Raw genomic sequence first — 16,772 nt, 5'->3', positions numbered from 1 at the left:
GTACTCAGACTGCAGTTGGCCATTAACCAGTTAGCGCTTAACCACTGTGCCACCTGCTGGCCCTAGATCATGTTTGTTTCTAATCTGTTCTGCCAACCTCTGCTGTTGAATTAGAGTTTAAAAATGTTTAAAGTAATTATTGATAAGGAAGGACTTACTTTTGGTATTTTACTGTTTGTTTTCTATATGTCCTATAACTTCTTTGTTTTTCAGTCCCTTCATTACTTCTTTTCTGTTCTATTTCCCCCTCTCCCCCCCCATACCATTTGACTTACTTTTTATTTGTTTTATTGTAGAGCTTTATTTTCTTAGTGTTTGCCCCAAGGATTACAATTAACATCTCAATTTATAATAATTTAGCTTGGATTAATACCAATTTAATTTTTTTCAATTTAATTTCAATCACTTAAAAAAAACTTTGCTCTTATAGTGAACACTGTCTCCTCCTTTTTATATTTTTTTACTGCCAAAGATTATATATGGCCTAATCACCCCCTTAAAGCCCCACATCCTAGTACCATCATATCAGGGATTAGATCTCAATACATTCAGACCATAGCATTATCTTTATTAATGTTCTTTATTTATTTGTACTGATTTTAGTTACTGTCTCATATTTTTTTTCCTTTCAACTTGAAGTACTCTGTAGCATTTCTTACAGAGCATATCTAATAATAATAACTCAAATTTCTTTTTTTAACTGGAATATCTTAATTTCACTTTCATTTTTTACAAGAATTATTTTATTTAACTGTATTTATTAATTTGTTTATTTTAGTTTGATCAGAGAGGGGCAGACTGAGAGAGAAGAAGAGGGAAAGTAAGAAAGCAAGTTGCCAGTTCTGGGACTCCCACCGCAGTTGGCCTTGTAGGAGTCCAGTGCCTCCAATCACCATGCCACCTGCCAGCCCCTTTCTCTTTCATTTTTGAGATATAGTTTTATTAGATATAGGATTCTTGGTTTACAGATTGTTTTAAGATACTTTGAATATGTCAGTCTACTACCTTCTGACCTCCATACTTTCTGATAAAAAAAAAAAAATTAGTTGTTAGTTTCCTGTACATGACAAGTTTCTTGCTGCTTTCAGGATTCTCCCTTTGATTTTTAATAGTTTGATTATAATATATCTAGATATAGATTGTTTTAATTTTATCCTATTTGTGATTTGTTGATATTCTTAGATATATAAATTTATGTCTTTATCAGATTTTGAAAGTTTTCTGTTTTCTTCAACTATTCTTTCTGCCCTTGTCTCTCTCTTTTTTCTTGTGGACTTTCATCATGTACATGTTGGTCTCTTAATGGTGTCCCAAAACTCTTTTAAATTATCTTTTTCACCTTTGACCAGAACAACCATCTTCTAGTAATTAATCAAAATGACAAACACAAAGGGAGAGAGGAGAGGCACTTATACATGTTCTCTAGGCCTTTTAGAAAACATGGAGTGGTTCCTTTGACAACATATATGTGAATCTACAAGAAAGGTGATATTGTAGACATCAAGGGAATGGATACTGTTCAAAAAGGAATGCCCCACAAATGTCACCATGCAAAACTGGAGGAGTCTACAATGTTACCCAGCATGCTATTGGCATTATTGTGAACAAACAAGTTAAGGGCAAGATTCTTGCCAAGAGAATTAATGTGCATATTGAGCATATTAAGCATTCTAAGAGCAGAGATAGCTTCCTAAAAAAAAAAAAACCATGGACGCAGCTCGAGTCTCAGACCTGGTGGCTTGCTTTCTCACTTTCCCTCTCTCTTTCTCGCTCTCTCTTTCACTCTTGCTTTTGCTCTTGCCCTCTCACTCTGTCCCTCTTTAGTTAAATTAAAATAAATAAATAAAGTTAAATAAAATAATTCTTTAAAAAAAAAAGAAGACATGGAGTGGTTCCTTTGGAAACATACATGTCAATCTAAAAGAAAGGTGATGTAGACATCAAGGGAATGGGTACCATTCAAAAAGGAATGCCCCACAAATGTTACCATGGCAAAACTGGAAGAGTCTACCCAGCATGCTGGTGGCATTGTTGTAAACAAATAAATTAAGGGCAAGATTCTTGCCAAGAGAATTAATGTACTTATTGAGTATATTAAGCATTTTAAGAGCAGAGATTGCTTCCTAAAATGTGTGAAGGAAAATGATCAGAAAAGCAAGGAAGCCAAAGAGAAAGGTACCTGGGTTCAACTGAATTGCCAGCCTGCTCCACTCAGAGAAGCACACTTTATGAGAACAAATGGAAAGGAGCCTGAGCTACTGGAAACTATTCCCAATTAATTCATCTCATGATGGTTGTTAAAAAATAAACTAATATATGGTTAAAATTTTTTTTAATTTACTCCCCATATCAGGTCATTTCAATTGTTGTATCTTCATGTTCATTGACTTGTTCTTCTGCCTGCTACATCTGCCATTGAGTCCCACTTACTGAAATTTTCTTTTCTTTTTTATTTTTTTGATGTTTTTGCCCTCTGGGCATGTGTACTTGCCAGAGACAGGAAGACAGGGAGAGGGGAAATGGGGAAACACCCTCTCGGTAGTGGGGAAGAACACACTGCAATCCCTTCTTCACTCTCCTTTTGGGATTTTGGCACTTGCACACATGTACCTGGTGTGATTTTCAAGCTGCCAAGTCCTGGACTTGAACCACAGTCCCAGGTGGAAGTCTGTTGTCTTAACCACCATACCACCTGCTGGCTCTTCATTTTAATTACTATATTTTAGGTCCAGAATTTCTGTTTGATTCCTTTTAAAAATTTCTGTCTTTTTCTTGATATCTGGATTTGATGAGATACCCTTTCCTTTAGTTCTTTGTGTATGCTCTTGGTGAGGATATTTTAAATAATTGTTTTAAAGTCTTTTTCTAGTAACTCCAATATCTGGACTTCTTCAGGGATAGTTTCTGTTCATTTTTTTTCTCTGTGTGTGGACCGTACTTTCCTGTTACTTTGCATGCTTCATAATTTTTTGAGAAGTAATAGACATTTTAATGTATATGACCGTTGATTTTCCTACTTCCTCAGGGTTAATTTTTGGGGCTTGTTGTGGTTGATGTTGTTTATTTAGTGACTTCTCTTAACTAATTTTGTAAAGTGTATATTATTTGATATGGTACCCTTAAACACTTAGAACCAGAAATATAGATGTGAATAAATAAATATATCCCAGTATTTGCCAGTGGGCTCTTATATATTACGTTGAGGCATGCCTTCAACACTCAGGCCATTACCAACTCTTCTAAGCCTTTGCCTTCTGCTTATGCAGATAGGGAATTGAGCAAGAAGTAAGAACCTAGGGACTTCTCAGATCTTTCTGAGCTTATGTTCTTCCCTGGGCATGCACATGGCCTTCTAGTTTCCAAAGAATACATAGAAGCTTTCCAGAGCTTTATTTCCCCTAAGTGTCTTACTCCCCAGTCTTTCCTATTAAGCTTTTCGATGTATCCTTTATTTGTCCCCAACTTCTAGCCCCTGCCCTATTCAACACTAGCTAAGCAAGTTTGCTTTTACATGTTTTTGACAAATGCTCTTTCTGTGCCTAGTGAGTTTGGGAAAGTAGAGACCAACCCTTCACATAGTCTGTCAGGGAGCCAGCAGGCAGGTCAGAACAACCAACCACAGTTTTTTGAGAACAAGGATGACTCCGCTCCCTCCAACATCAGGAACCTACCCCAATAACAGGCTGGAATCAAGACCCTTAGTGAGAATCAGTTGTCTTTCTCTTAGTGCTTGCATGATTGCTGTAAAATTTAACTAGTCTTTAGAGTTCAGATAAAGTTAATTATGACTGAGACTGGCAGGTGGCATGGTGGTTAAGGGCGCTGGACTCCCACATGACCCACCACAGTTCAAGTTCCAGATCTGGCGGGTTATTTTCTCACCTTCTCTCTCTCACTGTCACTCTCACTCCATCACTCTCTGGTCAAATTTAAGTAAATAAATAAAGTTAAATAAAAGAACTCTTTTTAAAAATAGAAAGTTAATTCTATTTTTGCCAGAATATTCTCTATTTTTGTGGAGAGACAAGCTGGTGCAATTTCCTACACAGTTGTTTTTGTTGATGTCTCATCACATTGTTTCAGTTTTGATGAACCTGTTATTTTCTGCTCCTCTTTTTACCCCAAAAGTGATATAGCTCTTCTTCACAGAGATCATCTAAGTGTTAAGATAATTTCTATTTATCTTACAAAAGAACCATATCACATTTAGAAGGAAAAACCCTGGCAAATGAATCCAATAATCCTGGCAAATGAATATCTTGTTATCAAAAGTGTTAAAGATAGCTAATTATCGGGACCAGCAGTTAGCGTAATGGCTATGTCGCTGGACTCCCATGTAGTCAACTGTGGTTCCAGTCCCGGGCCCAGTGGCTTAAACTCATGCTGGGCACATGTGCGTGAGTGCCCAAGATCACAAGAGAAGAATGGAGGAGAAGGGATTGCTGCATGGCCTTCCCCCCTGGGGATTGATTTCTCGCTTCCTGTCTGTCTGTCTCTGTTTTTCTGGCGAGCGTACACACCCTATAGGAAAAAACCTGTACAAAAAAAAAAAAGATAGCTAATTATCTATAACCCTATTTTAAAACTCTCTACACGCTAGCAAGAGAAAAGGTCTACTCCACTAAATATGGGAAATGCATCTGGTAACATTCAGATCTTTAATAGAAATGTAATGTAAGATGTGTTAAAAAATCAAGCATAGGGGACCAGCAGGTGGTGTGGTGGTTAAGGTGCTGGACACTCCCACATGACTGACCATGGTTCAAGTCCTGTACCTGGTGGCTTGCTTTCTCACTTCTCTTTTTTCTCTCTCTCTGTCAACTTAAAAATAAATGAATGAATATATTTTTAAAATTTTAAAAAAGAAACAACCATATATATCAGAGTTTTTACTCTTAAAATTCCAATTGAGTATGTTCATATTGTATTTACCTGGACATGTTCCACATATGGGTTGTTGGAAAAGTCATGACGCATTTTTGCATAGAAAAACAGAAATGTATGTCATGAATTTTACAGTGGCCCAATAGCTTACTAGATCAACAAGAAAGCAGTAGTTATTCTCATTGCCTTTTCAACCTACAGCCTCTTACGAAATTACTCAACCCAAATCTGGAGCTAAACAGCCAATGTAGAGAGTTCTGATTCAGAAGCCACATTTTCTAGGTTTGAATTCTATTTTCATCTATGTGCCAGCATTATGAACTTAAGCAAGTTACTTAACCTCTCTCTGCCTCATCAACCTCATCAGTAAAATGGATCTGATAAGTTCTATCATTGACTTGTTATGAGGATGAAATAAGTTAGATTCATTAAGTACCTAAAATAAAATAAATACATAAGCCGTTTCAGGTACAACTTGAGCAGAGATTGAAAAAATCTCCCAAGTTTTTAAGCTATACCTACTTAGGGTACAGATTATTGGTGAAATAAATCTACTGGGTGGATTCTCAAGAGAAAAACAGTTAAGCAAAGTTTGTGTGTAGCCTGAGACCTGTCCCTTAGGCAGGAGAGAACTGTCTATCTGTATTTGAGTCTATGTCACCAACAACATGAAGTTGGTAAATTGCTAGAGTAAAATAAATCATTATTCTCTAATGGAAAATTTAGCTTTAGATTTATTAAATTGGGATTACATCATAAAGTTATTCCAAAATTAGACTTTACTAAAGTATAAAGATCTGGGGGACCAGAAGGATAGGTCAAAATGCTAGGTGATAAGGCTAAAAAGATGGGTAAATAGGAGTGATGAATGTACTTGAGAGCTATAGGAAAGCCACACACATTTACATCCGGGGTTCCTACTGAGCCAGAAAAATGAAGGATTGGGGCTAGGATGGAAAGGCTAGAAGAAGAGAAATGCCTTAGGTGACTACTAGTCATTTTTCTTTTCTTTCTTTTTATTTTTTCCTTTTAAAATTTTCACTAGAGAGTGTGTTCATTCACCAGAGAGAGAAGGAAAGTGAGAAAGCACCTCCTATAGGGAATGGTTACACTGCAGTCTCCTCTCCATCTTTCTTCCATTTGGGGTTTTTGGGTATTCACACACACATGCCTGGCGTTTTTCAAGCTGCCAGGTCTGGGACTCAAACTGTGTAGCTGGCCTTGTGGGATCAAGCCACCTTCATCACCATGCCACTGGCTGGCCCGATTTTTAAGTAAGTCGTAGATGTTCTAATAATGAGCATACATTGCTTTTAAAATGGAACCAACTGTCATATAAGCTTTTATTTTGTAAAAAATCTACTTTTGGGATAACTTTCTTTATGATATAGTCCCAATTTAATAAAATTTAAAACTAAAATTTCAGTTAGAGAATGGTGATTTATTTGACGCTTGACCTCTGTTCACTGAAAGGTCCATCAAAGATTTCCGTTAATTAATCAACTTTTCTACCACACATGTTACCTATAGTCTAATGTAGGGAACACATCAGTTTCATTAAGCAATTTAGAATGAAAATTACAACCTGCAAAATTTAGTCTGCTAATTTTTTAACTCCACATGTCACAAAATTAGTCATACCCAGGGGTAGGATATTAGCCTAGAGCAATAAGCCTGAGAAAACTGATAATGGAAATAATGGTTTATAAAGGAAAGCTTGACAGGTTAATTATAGTCTCACTTAGTCGGTCTCCAACTGTATTTCTTTAACAACTATTTAGTCCCAGGTATATACATTTTTGTGTTTTTTTTTTTTAATTATTTGAGTATTTCAGCAAAGTAGTTATAGGAATTAATTTGACAAGTAGTCAGCTATTAAAGAGGAAATTTAATAAGCAACTTTTCTATGCTTTGCCCCTGTATGAATATGTTATTGGATTATCTTTTAAACTCAATGGAGATAAAGTTTTTAACTTAAGCAATGTGTTCTTTGTGTTTTATACTGGCCATGTCAAGTGACAATCTCTGATTTTACCTGTGCACACAAGGTTACATAAAATGTAATTTTAACATCCACTTAATCTCAAGTACTGAACCATAGCGATATTTTAAATATATTTAAACTGTATCAGTAATATGTAAATACGGGGCAGATTTATTTCTACAAACCAGACTAGGAAATTGGACAACATTGAAAACACCTTTTAAAGTACTTTTAAGAAAATGTTAAGTATTATATACATGACTATTTCTAATTACAATTATTTTGGATAAATGTAAATTTAACTGCCTTCAAATTGGCATTTTTTTGACATATGAAATTGAGATTCTTCAGGTTGTTTCTAGATGTTAGATTTAATATAAATAACAGTAAAGAAACCACATATGGTAATTCTTGGATTCAGAAATCAGCCTTAAGATTCTCAAATACATGAAGACTTTCTTTGAAGACACACCAATGTATTAATTTTTAATTTGTTTCTTTTTGATCTCCTAATTGCTGAAAAAGATTTATTGGTTAATTTTAGGAGGCAAGTGTTTGAAAAGTTTTGCCAAATACTGTCTTCTTTAAATGATTGTACGGTAATGAAAAGTTAAGAAGAGAGCCAAATTAGATTGAATAATTGTTCAGTCATGTGGGTTAGGCTGGTTGCACAGCCTGGTTGTTAAGACTGATCGCTCAAATTACATTGCCTGGGGTCCTGCACTTGGTTGGCTGTCTTCTCAGATCTTAACAAGGTTCTGGGAATTTCTTTTTCTGACAAAGTTTGCTTTGTATTTCCCCCCTCCCCCACCACCTCCAGGATGCTTCTTCTGCAGACATCAGAAAAGCATATCGTAAGCTTTCACTAACTTTACATCCAGACAAGAATAAAGATGAAAATGCAGAAACCCAGTTCAGACAAGTAAGTAAAAACATGCTATTATGTATATGTTTTGTGACAAGTGTACTGATAAATATGTTTATGGTAGAAATGCTAACTTACATGTATAATATTTCTATGTGAAAATAAGGTAGTAGTTTAAAAAGATATGTATGTTTTTTTCAAGTTCTTATAAGATACACATTTACCATTTTTGTATTAGTATCTCTAAATTCTTGGAGGGTTATAATTGTTATAATTTTATTATCTAAAGTACAGATTTTGCTTTTTAAAGGTACATTTTAATATTCATTTTGATATCAAGCATTTTTTCTTTAACTTATTAAAATGCTAACAAAAACATAAAATGTTTATAATTAAGATCTTATTGGTTTTTTACAAGATTTCTTACAGTTAAGAGTATTTTTATTTTAAAGTAATGCTTCTATTTTAGTTGGTGGCGATTTATGAAGTTTTAAAGGATGATGAACGAAGACAGAGGTGAGTATTCATGTCTGCTTTTGAATTACGCTTTATGGTTTCATGCTACAGTTTATAAAGACAGAAACTGTCCCATTAAACATTTTATCTATTATAAGTTAGTATTTTATTTTTGTTCCTTCTAAGAAGTGCTATGTTTTAAAAATATATATTTAGAGCAGAGTTCATTTCTATTGAAAATATTTACTAGGCTGATTGATTCAGTACTTGTAGACTTCAGGATCATGAGTCATGACATTAAAACGAGTCCTCGCCTCATTAGCTAAGATTTTTAGCATACATGTTTATGCCCTGGGGAATACAAATACCAGTTTGCTTCAAACTAATGTCCATTCTTTTTGATATATCAGTAATAGCTCATATCTGTGCTCCGTAGTATTTTTTCCCAGTTCCTTAGATGTTTGGAATTAAGCTGTTAGTGTCAAGTAAGTACCCTTTCTTGATGTTCTCTCACTCTCAAATAATAGATCCAATTATGTAAGCTTATAAAAGCCTATAGAAGATAGGGTTAGAAGTAGTCATTTTTCCCCCTATTTCTTTTGCCTCCTCCCCTTCTTTGCTCAGCTCCAGTGAGTCTGCATTTAGAGTTAGAGCAGAGGCAGCCCTTCAGTCTAAGCCTAATAATCGATGCCTCTTTCAGAGCAGTGGTATATGTTTATATGTAGTGGTTTACAGTGCCAGTGACTTCAGACGGGGTTGCAGAGAGGCCCCTTTCCTCCACTCCTATAGAATGTGTGGAATGTAGACACCATTGCAGTAGGCTTCTGAGTTTTTTGTCAGACCACAGTTAAAAAAAATAATAATACATTTTGTGTCATGCCTTGGGGCACACACACAACACTGAACAAAAGTTTCACAAAACACTTCTTCCTGTCTGTGAAACAGACTATTTTCTATTCTATTTTTTTAGACAACGCTGGTTTGGGCCACTAAATTGATTTCCTGAGGCACTTAGTGGGCTATAATCTGAAATTATAATGTTGCTTTGGAAAAAACGATAACCTGTAAGAAGAACAAAACTAACTAGGCACGTGAGACTTAAGCAAAAGTCAGTCTAAATACCTGTGTCTCTCTATAGGGGCTAATACATCTTAAAGATAATCCAAAACATTACGCTATCTGACATTCTAAATATTTTTTCAAACGTATTATCTGAAATCATTCTGTATCCTAAAAGATTAGCTATACTGCTCTTGGATCTCATCTTACCTTTCTAATTTGAATACCGCAGTTTGTCAAATTGCAAAGCAAGGCTTCACGATATTCTCTTGAAGTGTTCTTTACTTTATAACAAGGACTGGCATTGATCCAGATACCATAGCAGACATTCCTCTGGTTTGAGATAATCCACAGTGTTGAAAGAGTCCTAAAAGTGTGTTGAAAGAAGTATTGGTCATTCTATGCATATTTTCTATTTGATTTCGCTCAGTGAGCCGCTAGTTTTATTTCACACATCAAGAATGTCTCTGGAAAGATAGCTTCCAACATCTTTGGCATCACATTTTGTCGTTTTCTTTGTTGTTATCATAAAAGTCAATAAACTTTGTAATGATTTTCTTCAGATACTGTTATTATTTACCTTTTCAGAACAAATTACTTTTTCTGTATAAATTGCTTTTTCATTAACATAGATTCATCCAACATTATCTCTTTAGGATTAGTTCCCTCTGCCTTTATTTTAGAGTGTTGGTAGGAAAAATGAATCTGACTGTTACACAAACAGCTGAGTATTTATACCCCTTGAGGCACTAGTAACTCTTTGGTAACTGGTTTTCCTTGAGGCAAAAGTCTTAACTAATCAAGCTGAGAATCACTCCTCTAAAGCTTGTGCCTGAGGCCAGGTGACCTATGAGTATTTAAACATGTCAGAGAAAGGCATTTCTACAGACAATTACCTAATGTTTATCTCTTGCCCTTAGAAAAGGAACAAAAAAAAAAAAAAAAAAAGAACTCCCTCAGCTTTATTTTCTAAAAGAAGATATCTTATATTAGTATTTAAAAAAAGCTTCTTTGTATCATAATTAGTTATTATAAATACTCATTGAATTCATACTTTTACATGTAAAAACCTTCTAAGAATTTGTAATTTGTAAAATGGAAAATTGTCAGAGATGTTTCCTATTTTATTTCCCTCACATATGATTGTGTTTTCAGTGAAATCAGATTCTTTACATTTCAGTGGAAAAGGAAATAGCAAATATGTAAATTAACAAACTGGATAGCCTTTTTTTTTTAAAGGAAAAGGCAAGCCTTATTTATTAACAACCTTATTTAGGATAAGTTGCATAATATAAGTCATTAATTTTAAGTGTAAAGTTCAATGATTTTTAGTAAACTTACAGAGTTATACATACTATATAGTCCACTTTTAGAACATTTCCATTGCTTAAAAAATTCCCTCAAGACCATTTGCAGGCAATCCCCACTCTGATACCCAGCCCCAGGCAACTGATCTATACTTTAATGTGTCTATAAGTTTGTCTTTTCTGGACATTTCATATAAATGGAATCATTCTATATACTGTTATTTTTTATCTGGCTTCTTTAAATAATTATTTCTGAGGTTCACCTAAAATGTAATTTAGGGCCAGCCAGTGACATGATGGTAAAGGCAGCTGGATCCCACATAGCTAGCTAACTGTGTGATTGGAGTCCTGGACCCAGTGTCTTGAAAAAACACACCAAGCGTGTTTATGCCCAAAATCCTAAGAGGAGAATAGAGGGGAGACTATAGTCTGGCCATCCCCATGGCAGGGGAGGGGGGACGGTGGGGGGTGATTACTCACCTTCCCTCTCTCACTGTGTGTCTCTGGCAAGTGCATGCTCCCTATAACCAAAACTTTTTAAAAAATAAAAAGGTAGCATATAATAGCCATTCTTTTAATTACTGAATAGTATTCCTTTCTATGGATATCACTTTTTATTTATTTATTCAATTGGTATGGACATGTGGGTCGTTTCCACCTTTTGGCTTAATAAGCAATGTTACTATGAACCTTCAGATATAAGTCTTTGTGTGGACAGATGTTTTTATTGGTCTTAGATAGATTCTTAGGATTGCAATTATAAATAACAATTCAAATTTCTTCCAAACCCCCACAAAGACATAGACTATAGCATGAAAATAACAAGCTTCCCTGGTTAGTATAACATAGCATAGCAGCATTTTCAAAACTCCTTATCTAACATACTTATTTTGGGGAACAGTTACCCAGATACGTTCTAACGTAAATTTTTTATTTGTTTTTTAAGATAGATTTTTGCTATAGGGCATGTGCACTCGCTGGGAAGACAAGAAGAAAGAAAGAGAGAAATCACCCACCATGGGGATGGCCGTACCACAAACCCTTTTCCTCCACTCTTTTCTTGGGATTTTGGGCACACACGTACATGCACCTGGGGTTAGTTTCAAGCCACCGGGTATGGGATTCGAACCGCATTCAGCCAAGGGGAGTCCAGTGCTTTAACCACTGCACCACCTGCTGGCTCTCTCAACATAAGGTTTTATGCTAATTCCCTGAGTGTTAGCTGATCTAAAGTCCTGAGTATTAGTAATATAAATATACTATGTGATGTAACATTATATATTTATATTTGTTTAAAATATAAGTGTTTAACCAATTTTCTCTTGCTAACCTTATTAAATAACTTCAAAGGGTTTTTTTGGGGGGGGTCTGTTTTATGTTACTACATTTATAAAAGTTGAATGTATTTTCTAATTCACTAAATAAAAGAATGTTTTGTTTATAATGCAGTTAAAAATATAGTTATCTCAGCCTAAACTTCTATAAATCTTTATTAGTTATTAGAAATTTGAATATAAGTGTGTTTGAATCAAAATAAGCATTGATCTGAGAATAAGAAATCTACTTTAGCAACTTAAGATATTATCCCTATTTTAATTTTTCATGTAAAATGCTATTTACCACAACTTTTGGCATAAAACACAACTTTTGGCATAAAAAAAAAGTGAGGCCCATTAATTTAGACCTGTTTTCTGTTTATGATCTTCGTACAACTTTTTTTTACTCAAAGTTTCAAAATGTGACCCAAATGGAAATTATGATTGTTTTAGGCTAAAAATTCAACCTTTGTATCATGGGAAAAGTCACAATTTAGGCAAATGCTAGAATTATTTAAATATTCATTTTTAGGGACCAGCAGGTGGTGTGGTGGTTAAGGTGCTGGACACTGCCACATGACTGACCACGGGTCAAGTCTCAGACCTGGTGGCTTGCTTTCTCACTTTCTCTCTCTCTCTCTCTCTCTGTATTTCTCTCTGGTCAAATTAAAATAAATGAATGAATAAAATTAAATAATTCTTTAAAATATTCATTTTTATAATAGACAAATTTTTACCTTATGTAATAACTTTTATATTTCAAAATATGCTAATTATATATACTAAGAAAATTTAATTTTCATGAATCTTTTCTTCTGATAATTAAAATATTCCTGAATTTGTTTATCAGTGTTTACTTCAGGCTAGATATGTTTTATGAATTGCACATTATAAAATGGACCTCACTAATGATTATGTAATCATTATTCCATATTCATTGGTACATTTTAAGAAAATTAGATGAATAAACACACATTAGGCCATATGTCAGCTATGTGGAATTAATTATTGTTTTAATTTCCAGGGAAATACCCCCATATCTTTATATGATTTTTTGCACTAGAGATTTTTTTTTTATAGTTTTATGTCTGTACCTTTTATAACACATTTAACATTTGTACACTCTTAACTGGTTTTAACAAATCGTTAAGAGCAGTTTGTATGACTGTTACAGAATATTTTAATAATGTTATGTATTTAGTATACAGAAAGTATTGAGTTGTTAGGAAAGTAATGATGCATTTTTGCATAGAAAAGTGCATCTTGACTTTCTCGACAACCTAATATAATGAATTACTGTTTTAAATTATTATGTATTGTTAATACAATGTGTTTTCTAAAATAACTTATGAAAATAGCATTTGTGTATGCTTTACAAAATGTGTTTGTTTTTCAGTGTTTCACAGGAAAAAAGTGGTTTATCTTTTAATGGCATATATTCTAAAAAATTGAACTATGAAAGAAGCTGTTTTCCCTCAAAATGGCTAGTCATGTGAGCCATAATATTCATTGATAGTAAAATCAATAGAGCATCGATTTTAAGCTTAATCCTTGGAGTCTGATGTTTAGAGTTGCAGACATAGCCTAGTAAATAAAATACCTAGTTGTGTTTAATGTGTTCAGTGTATGAGGTTTTGCTATCTCAAATTTGATTGTACACTAAATACAATTTGTATGTAGGGTAGAAAATAGTAGCTATTAACAGATACATAGCATTTTCAGCAATCATAGTGATATAATATTTGAAATGAGAGTCTTAGGTATGAGTTCAACTGTGGTTTTCTCTACTATACTGCTCATGATAAACAAATTTAATACTTACTAATCCTGTTATGGAATTTTCTCCACTTTTTTCAATGCCCCATCTTAATAACCATACTTTTTATGTCAGATTACTTCATGAGAAAGATTTACTGAAAATAATGATTGTAATATTCACCTTTTTTTCCTCAACAGGTCTAAAGTTGGAATATAGATTTAGAATAAACGTAGGGTAGGACTTAACATTTATTCCTCAACATTAATATTCATTTGAATATTGTAACCTTGTGCTACATCTGTTGAATCCCTTTTACCTATCTGTTTAACTTAAAATGACCTAGATTCTAACATAAGTTTTTGAGCACAGAAATGATAGGTTTTTTTTTATGAACTCATTTTATTATATCTCAATGTTAATGGATAAGAATTATGGTAAATATTGAAAAGAAGAATATTTAACATGAAATTGCCCAACTACCACATAACCATATTTTAATTTATAGACTCTGTATATTATACAATTTGCCTTTTAAGAGTTTAATACTTACTAATATTTACTTTCAATGTTGGTTATTCTGACCTGATAGTATTATTAATAACCCAAGTTGATCTAAATTCAGGTTTTCTAAATTCACTAATAAAATGTATTTTGCATTTATAACCAGTGCTTTTCGACTGAAAAAGAAGTTGCCTGTAATAAATCCTCTGCTTCATTTTTTTTAAGCATATCTCCAAGGTATCAATTTAATAACTATCAAAGTAGCTACTGCAGTTGTTGCATTTAAATTGATTTACATGTCAAGACTGGCAGTTTAGCAGCTGCGCTATTATTCCTAGATCGGTCAATTTACTTGAGAAAAACCTACTACTGAGTTCTACTGACCTGCCTGACAATATAGGCCCTATTTCTATTCCTGTAATTAGGCCCGCAACTAACTCAGAATATTTTTAATTAAAATATTTTGGTCAATGTGTTGCACCAAATTAGGCCTTTGAGTGAAGATTTAATTCTGGAAATAGTGTGATTAGAATATTTAATGAGTTGTGTTCAAGTAAGATTAACAGGTTATGTGTATTGAACACACAGTGTTTTTGTGTGACCATTTTGAGTTTTACAATTATAAACCTTATTTTTAACCTTAAAAATATTTGCCTCAGTAACTGACTGACACATTTATTTAAATTCAACTGGAATTTTATTTTAAAGTAACTTTTTTAACCTTGCAGTAACTAGAAAGCTGACTTAAAATGCATTACTAGGAAAGCTTTTGCTTGTTAATGTTCTTTCCTTCCAGCAAAAGCCAAAAATGAGGGGTTTGCCACTTAAATGTTTACAAATAAACAGTCTTACTGAGAAATCTGACATAAACATGGTTTGTTTCCACATCTTTTTCTAAGTTAAGAGTTTTATTTTTTGATGGAATGGTGAGGCAAAACAAAATTGAAAGGTGCAAATGTTATAGGCTTTTACCTCTTTAAAAAGCTTTAATAAAATAAAGTACATAAATATTTCATCCTTGAACCACCATAGTATGGAGGTAGAAATAAAAGTACTGACTACAAAATAAATCCTAAATTTGATTCAATTAATACATAATTCATGGTAGCAAGTAGCTCTTATCTTGGTTTTTCTGCTATTGAACTCCTTTTGTTGCCAACTTCTGCGGTGGGGTCTTTACTACAGACTGTAGTAGACAAGTAGACTCAGTACAGCAACTTCAGTTTAGATGTCACGGCAGGAGTCACCACATTGCATGAAGTAATATATTGTGGTACCCATAATATGTTACCATGTGTCTTTTTAAAGATTGTCAGTGAGGGGAGCTACATGCAATGCATCCGTTTAACTAGACATTGTAATACTGGTGATCTACATAAATGCTATGTATTTTGGAGAAGTTCTTTTCTTTTTCTTCTTTTTAAACAGAGATACAAATGAAGTTTTTTGTTTTTGTTTTAAGCTCCCCATGAAAAACTGTTATATTTGCTACTGTAGGTATGATGATATTCTGATCAATGGACTTCCAGATTGGCGACAGCCTGTATTCTACTACAGGCGGGTGAGAAAAATGAGCAATGCTGAGCTGGCATTACTTTTGTTCATTATTCTCACAGTGGGTCATTATGCTGTGGTTTGGTCAATCTACCTGGAAAAACAACTGGTAAGTTATAGTAATAAATCAAATGGCCTACCCTCCTTAATTTTAGATGGAATTTGAAACATTTATTTTTAACTGGTTAAAATTTTCATTTTTCTCTCATTCCAGTAGTTTTTTATTTAATCCTTGGTGGTTGACGTATTTCTCAGTTAAGAAAAACTCGTGAAATAAATAGAATTTTTTTTTTAATTTGGTCCTTGAGTTTGTTATAAAACTCATGAAGGATCGAATATCAAGCTGAAAATTATTAGAAGAGAGAGCTATGTTTTCTTAATTATTACCTTCCCAATAGAAATATGTTGATAAAAGACTGACTTTAGAATTTTTTGTGTGTTATAGACCCCTAGGTAATGAATGCTTACTTTAAAAGGATTTTAACTAAATAAGATTTTAAATGAATATAATTTTTTAACTTTGAGATCAGTTGATTAAAAATTTATCACACTTTTCCTGGTCTAATATGCAACTATATAGTTTATTCTGCTATGGATTTTTATTTATAAATGATAAAGATAATCAAACATATTTATCAGTATTCATGAATTAGCATCTGTTTACTCATTCCTTTTGAAGTGACATTATTAAAGTTGGATGAATGAGAAAAAGTAAGTTGAATGCTTTCTCTTAGAAAACTTTGATTGCTATGGAGATGCACATGACTGACAGTGCTGAACTTCATGTGTGTTTAAGGCCTGGATACCATGGCAACAGTTATTGTGAAAGATTGATGATTTTACTTAATCATGTTGGACCCTACATACATTTGCATAAATGTTCCTCCGTAATGTTTATCTGTCACAGAAGAGTCTTGATAACATTCAAAGAGTGCATGTTAATGATAACCTGTAACCATCTTTCCACATTAAGGATGAACTGCTCGGTAGAAAAAGGAGAGAAAAGAAAAAAAAGACAGGCAGCAAAAGTATGGATGTATCAAAACTTGATGCTTCAGAGAAGAATGAAAGGTGGGGCATATAAAAT

General features: G+C 33.6%; 1 protein-coding gene across 1 annotated transcript in view; it reads left to right on the top strand.

Annotated features, from left to right (window-relative positions):
* The window catches only part of DNAJC1 (DnaJ heat shock protein family (Hsp40) member C1), a gene marked incomplete at its 5' end in the record, with an annotated part of 214,976 nt that overhangs the window by 89,618 nt on the left and 108,586 nt on the right, over positions 1-16,772 (top strand). Inside the window, 4 exons of the mRNA XM_006141626.1 lie at positions 7,689-7,790; positions 8,203-8,249; positions 15,629-15,794; positions 16,659-16,756. Of these exons, the coding sequence (XP_006141688.1) occupies positions 7,689-7,790; positions 8,203-8,249; positions 15,629-15,794; positions 16,659-16,756 (413 nt within the window). The remainder of the gene's footprint in view (positions 1-7,688; positions 7,791-8,202; positions 8,250-15,628; positions 15,795-16,658; positions 16,757-16,772) is intronic.

This window comes from Tupaia chinensis, unplaced genomic scaffold (genome assembly GCF_000334495.1).
Source record: "Tupaia chinensis unplaced genomic scaffold, TupChi_1.0 Scaffold000060_1, whole genome shotgun sequence".
Classification (NCBI taxonomy): domain Eukaryota; kingdom Metazoa; phylum Chordata; class Mammalia; order Scandentia; family Tupaiidae; genus Tupaia; species Tupaia belangeri.
Note: the sequence above shows the minus strand (reverse complement) of the source record. Positions and strands in the feature narration are given on the sequence as shown.